Raw genomic sequence first — 6,399 nt, forward strand, 5'->3', positions numbered from 1 at the left:
TTTGCCATCTAGGGCAAAGGTAATGACAAATAGATAAGTAATAATCGAGCTGTTGAAAGGGCAAGGAAATAAGAAAAATGAACCCTAGTTTGTACCCCAGGTTTGCTTTAAAATTAAACTGCATTGTTATTATTCATCAGCAATTTTTATTATTTAGTTTTAACCTGCAGCTGCAGTTAAATGAAAAGCGTTAGAGCTTAGCATCCACCTCGAACTTTTCTGTCTCCACTTGTGTGTTTTCTCCTGGTTGGATAAAAACAAAAATCTTACTCTTGTGACATGTCACACAATTTTTTGATATTTGAAGAGGCTTTTGCAATATGAGATAAAAAGACTTGATTACAATTAGCAATTTTTTAAGAAATTACCAGATTTTCCACACTAATTTCTTGTACATTTCCTCTTTTCATAGCTTCCATCAGCAAGTAACATTGACCTTTCAGTCAATATACCTCTAAGGTTTTTGTAAGCAAAAGGCCAAGGAGAAATAAACCTATTGGTACTACTCACTCCTCTGAGCATTACTGAATAACCTAACCATTAAACCATGGAAATGTCTGTCTTCCCCTGTGCAGGGACAACTACACTCTCCAAATCAATCCCAACTCTGGCCTGTGCAATGAGGATCACCTCTCCTATTTCAAGTTCATTGGACGTGTGGCAGGAATGGCTGTGTTTCATGGAAAACTACTGGATGGTAAGCGGCTTTATGTTGGAGTCTGTCTTTGATATTACAAATGTACTGAAAAGAATTCTCCTAGTTGTATTTTGCCACACGTACTGTTATAGCACAGTGTTGTCTTCTGCATTCTTAGGTTTTTTCATCCGACCCTTTTATAAGATGATGCTGGGAAAACAAATCTCCCTTAAAGACATGGAGTCTGTGGTAAGGTCTCATACCTCCTAAATTATTTAAAAAGTATGTAATTCGTAGTCCTTCAGTCTCACAATGAATGTCTTAATTGTCTTTCTGTTTAGCAATTAACGTCTCTGCATTGCATCCCTGCAGGACAGTGAATACTACAATTCTCTCAAGTGGATTCTGGAGAATGATCCCACTGAGCTGGACCTGAGGTTTTGCATTGATGAGGACAACTTTGGACAGGTGCGTAAGCCCGAAATTACTCACTTTGAATCCACTAAAATCCCCTTATTTCAATTGTGTTAAAGTAGCTGGGTGCCCTGGCCTTTCTCTTTTTATTGTGGTTTTCTTTCTCAGACGTACCAGGTTGACCTGAAGCCCAGCGGCTCAGATATGGTCGTCACCAATGAGAACAAAAAGGAATACATAGAGTAAGGACATGATCAACGTATTTCTTTCATCCTTTTTGACTTTGTAGGAACACATGCAGGCGTTAGTTTTATGATAGTCATTGTTAAACATGAATCTTAAACCTTCCCAAAACTTGTTTTTGTGTTCATATGTCGATAATCTTCCCACTGACAGCCTGGTCATCCAATGGAGGTTTGTCAATCGGGTCCAGAAGCAGATGAACGCCTTCTTGGAGGTATTTATTTGCAATAATACAGTGGCCACCAGGGGGCAATGTGACCACAGGCTTCGGATTGGCATGCCCTTGGGTTGCTTGACTTAAACTTTTAATCAGAATTATGTTTTAATTTTCTCTTTTTTTAATTTCAGGGCTTCACTGAACTCATTCTCATCGATCTGATCAAGATTTTTGATGAAAACGAACTGGAGGTATGGACTCTTCATTCAATCAGTAGCACCAATCTGAAACCCTCTCCTCCGATTATCATATCTGTGCACATTACTCTTCTGTGCAATGAGAATTCTGTGTTGGGATGGAAAGTGGAAATGGCTGTGAATGCCTTCTGTCTCTGTAGCTGCTTATGTGCGGGCTGGGTGACGTCGACGTCAACGACTGGAGACAGCACACTGTTTACAAGAACGGCTACTGTCCCAACCATCCTGTCATACAGTGGTTCTGGAAGGTACGTCTGTGATACACCCTCACACAGGCTCAGCACATGCAACTAAAACACTCATACACACAACAGGTTTTTTCCACAAACATGCACTGCGGAAATTGTCAGCAACATGTTGCTACACATTAGTCATGGAAGTTGGATATTTCATAAGAAACGTTGGCTCCAAGCATCTTTCCCGCCATCCAGCCTGCTGGCCCCGCTTTTGTAGATCAAAGTCTGTTTGGAAGAACAGGCTTGTTTGCTCTGATGAAAGAGCCTAAAGTAACACCCGCCCTGGTTATCATTTGTCTTGACTTGTCACACACACAAATACAGTCAGATAGCAAACAACAAACACAAGCTGTAATTTGTGTGTGTAGACGTGTGCCCACAAACGTAGACAACAGTGTCATGTCATCTGATTAAAGTTAACTGGCTCAAACAGCTTCTGTTTGAATTTGTGCTGTCATGTTTTTCCTTTCTCTGGTTTTAAGGTTTTCTTACACACACACACACACACAGGTTAAATGGTTGAATGGCTAAACTGCAAATGTTTTGCTGCTTCTCTTCTTTTCTGTGTCGACAGATTAAGCATTTGTCACTCTGTCTCTCATCAGGTTGTCCTATTGATGGATGCTGAAAAGAGGATCCGTCTCCTCCAGTTTGTTACGGGAACGTCACGAGTCCCCATGAATGGCTTTGCTGAGCTTTATGGTACGTAACCTCACCAGATAAGTTTTCTTTATTTCCTGCTCATATAATAGCACCAGTTCTTTACTTTGATAACATGTATTATCTGGTGAAACTGCAAGTGTTGAGCTTTATGTAACATTTACACTAAATTAGCTTTCCGTGGAAAACATGAGGCAACGGTTGCATTTCCAATTGAATGTAGTAATAAAAGTAGTCCTACATCTCATCATAATTGTGTCATCATAATTATCTTTCCTTTTGTGCCAGGCTCTAACGGTCCTCAGCTGTTCACAATCGAGCAGTGGGGAACACCAGATAAATTGCCAAGAGCTCACACATGGTATGTCACTACTACACACACACACACACACACACACACACACACACAGGAAAAAACATCTCTCAAGAGTCTACAGCCATGCTGTAGTTAGTCACAGCAATGCTTTGAGCTAAAGGGAGGATCAGTCAGGGGATCACTAAAGTTATTAGATTTCATACCAAGGGAAACATGAGGAGCAATTTTGTGGCAGTCCAGCCAATAGTTGTTGAGGCAGTTCACAAAGGTGAACTTCATGGTGGCGCTGAAGGAACAATCAGGACATCACTATAGTTATTAGCGTACATTCGAAGGGAAACGTTAATATGAGCACAAAACTTCATGGCAAATCTCATCCAGTAGTTGTTGAGATGCTTTTAGTCTGGATCAAAATGGACAGATTGAGATTTCTGTCCATGGAGCCGTGCTGCTAGCATGGCATATACGAGTCAATTAGTTTGTTTTCAGAATGCAAAAATACAGCTCCAAATGCCGTGTACGTGTTTGTAATTTGTTAATCAATTCTTCTTCCCAGTTTCAACCGCTTGGATCTTCCCACCTACGATTCTTTTGAAGACCTGAGAGAGAAACTCCTCATGGCTGTGGAGAATGCGCAGGGCTTCGAGGGTGTCGACTAAAACAGCAGCCTTTGATTGCATCCAACCAACAATAAAACGAAACAAAACAAAAAGCCACAGGGATGTCAAACCAGCTGCTGTAGCAGTTCTGTGCGAGCATGTTGTACTGTATTGCCCGGCTGTGAGCCATCTCCACAGCATGGTGATTTGAAACTGTACAGCGATTAGTCGAGCCAATATGCCTACGTCTTTATATCTTTTCAGTGCGGGTAGGTCACTCCTTAAAGGTGCTGGGGAAAGAAAGGCAAAGTCGCTGAGTTGATGCTGAAATCTATTATCCACAGGCATGAGCGATGTGTGACGAGAGCTGGCCCCTGATCTGCTGTTTCTTTCCCTTCTACCCTTGTCCTGTGAAAATCTACAGTGCTGGAAAACACTAATGCATTTCAATAGCTCCTTTATGTACACTATAGCACAGTATTCAAGCACCCTTCAGTTGAAGGGTCTTAGCATGGCCTTAATCTGGCTCCTACATGCACTATTTCTCTGAGAAACTGCAATGGCACTATGATCACAACTCTCTCAAATCCTTAGACCAACACCAGATTACCTTAGGAATGCTAGCCAATCACATTTCAGGAAATCGGCCACACCCCTCCATAGAGCCTTGTCTAGATGTTGCGTGATCAGAGATCGCCACTGCAGCCTTTTATAGAATAACCTTTTGTTTTTGTTTTGTTTTTTTTTACCCACTGGTAAAGATTCAAGAATGGGGGATGAAATAATCCCCAAAGATGATTTTTATAGTTTTTGTCATCATGGAACAGATTTTTATTTTAAATCATTGGTATAATCCTTACAGGAAAATACTCTCAATGTATTTGTACTGATGAACAATGTTGTTTACTATTTTGACAATTCTATATGACATGGTGTGTGAGGTGTAAATCTGGCTAGTCTGGGAAGTAATTAATCCATATCATTTGTTACGGTGATAGCAAATGTGTTGAATAAAATGGTTTTTATTGTAGTGCTATGAAAGCAGCATGAAACTGTATCTTGTGTTTGCTTGGACTACATCGTAGTAATTTGGGCGTGTAATCGGTCTCGAGGTCGAGAATGGAAAACTAAAAACTGGGGTATAGTTTCTCTGAGATGTTTGTGTCATGATTATATTAATATTCTCATGCCTGTTGCTGTTCATAATGCTGTAAATTGTTCTCGGAAAAAAACCCCACATTTTAAGTTCTTTCATGATATATAAATATATGTATGAACTACATTTAACAGAAGTATTACTGATCAACAACACTAAAATGAAGCTGTGTGCGTGTGCGGGTGTTTGAGAGAAAAGCTGTGATTGCCACTGAATATAAAGCAGCACGTTTCCTACAAAGAAAAAATGTTTTTTCTTTTTTATGTTTTTGTTTCTCTCTCCTTTTTCTAACACCATTGAACCTAAAGGGCACTTTATAGATCACTCTGAGGTCATGTCACCTATTGTATGTCTTTTGTCATTAACTTGAATGTGATTCTTTTTTTTTTTTTTTCTTCCATTCGGAGCACTTACCTGGTGCAATATAAATAGTCTGTAAATCTGGGCTGCTGCTAAGGTAGAAAAAGTTAACAGCTGTGAAGCAGAGACTTCACATCCTTTTAGTATTCTGTTTTCTCTCTTCTTTTGTCCCTTTTCTCCCTCTTTTCCTCCCTTGTATTTCCTCCCTCCTGTGATCCCACCTCTCAAACTGACTCCGTAAAGAGTAGTCCTTTTTTGTTGTTTTTTTTTTAGACGTTTTTTGTTTTTTAAATGAATTACAGGAAATATCACTTTTGTTAAAGATTCCACCACTCTCTGCAACTCCTTGTGGTTCATTTAACTTCAGTCAAATAAAAATGAAACTTCTCAGAGTTTGTTGTTTCAGTTAATATGACTGGACGTTAAGTGGAAAAGACGTCACTGAAACTGTAAACTATTGATTTCTTTTTAACATAACAAATATGAAACTCTTTTGGTGCAAAGTAACAAATTAACCGCTGCATTTCAGAGCAAAATATTGTACTTTTACACCTTACATTGATTAGACCCCATTAGGCACCAGTTACTTGCTAAAATTCAAACGTGGGATGCATTTTAATGACAAACCTATTCAACAGCATGTATACTGTATATGTAATAAGCTCCACACGAGCAGCTGCATGATTTAAAATGCTTAAAAAAAGTCATGTAGTACAATGTATCATCTTGAATAATATCCTGAGGACAGGTGCTGCTGTTGAGGGGAATTGTTTTAAGTCATGCACATTAGAAATGGATTCTTGAAATCCAGCCAGCCTTTGCACAATGTCCTGACATCCACGTACTCAGCACTAAAATCACTTTTCAGAGCACCTGTCTTGAGACATTACTGAGACTTACAACTCAGCAATGTCTCTCTCTCTCTCTTTGTATGCGTTTGTTGTGTGTGTGTGCGCACGTGGTGTGGTGAAGGGACCTCAGTTCATTCACACAATCGCAATCTAGGAGTTATCAGCTCCAAGGACGAGCAAATAAAAGCCACCCTGCCGGTCCAGGGACATTTTATCAAGTTCTGCTACCCTCAATCTGGTCACAAACAAACCAGGAGCCAACTCTTCTTTAGATCCACCTTCGAACATTCCATCTGCTCAAAGTGCAAATGAGAATACATTTTACCACAAGTCTCAATAGAACTGACCTTACAGAAGCCTGTAAGAAGTGGATGATAATAGGTTGAAAACATTCTAATCATGCTTTAATATTTGTCCCTTTGCTAGGTCTCGTGTGGGCAAACCTGAAAAGGTTTTGCTTTTAAAGGCTTTTTTTTTCATAACATCCGTTAGAGCTTAATAAAAAAGAAATGA

General features: G+C 39.6%; 1 protein-coding gene across 5 annotated transcripts in view; it reads left to right on the forward strand.

The window, feature by feature from the left end:
• The window catches only part of nedd4l (NEDD4 like E3 ubiquitin protein ligase), a 40,047-nt gene extending 34,620 nt beyond the window's left edge, over positions 1-5,427 (forward strand). For all 5 annotated transcript variants that reach the window (XM_070849965.1, XM_070849967.1, XM_070849966.1 and 2 more), the window contains 10 exons: positions 576-697; positions 816-886; positions 1,010-1,105; positions 1,220-1,293; positions 1,448-1,508; positions 1,643-1,702; positions 1,849-1,956; positions 2,550-2,646; positions 2,893-2,965; positions 3,477-5,427. In XM_070849965.1, coding sequence (XP_070706066.1) covers positions 576-697; positions 816-886; positions 1,010-1,105; positions 1,220-1,293; positions 1,448-1,508; positions 1,643-1,702; positions 1,849-1,956; positions 2,550-2,646; positions 2,893-2,965; positions 3,477-3,579 — 865 coding nt within the window. In that variant the 3' untranslated portion in view covers positions 3,580-5,427. The remainder of the gene's footprint in view (positions 1-575; positions 698-815; positions 887-1,009; positions 1,106-1,219; positions 1,294-1,447; positions 1,509-1,642; positions 1,703-1,848; positions 1,957-2,549; positions 2,647-2,892; positions 2,966-3,476) is intronic.
• The last annotated feature ends 972 nt before the right edge of the window (positions 5,428-6,399 follow it).

Source organism: Pempheris klunzingeri, chromosome 19 (genome assembly GCF_042242105.1).
Source record: "Pempheris klunzingeri isolate RE-2024b chromosome 19, fPemKlu1.hap1, whole genome shotgun sequence".
NCBI classification, from domain to species: Eukaryota; Metazoa; Chordata; class Actinopteri; order Acropomatiformes; family Pempheridae; genus Pempheris; species Pempheris klunzingeri.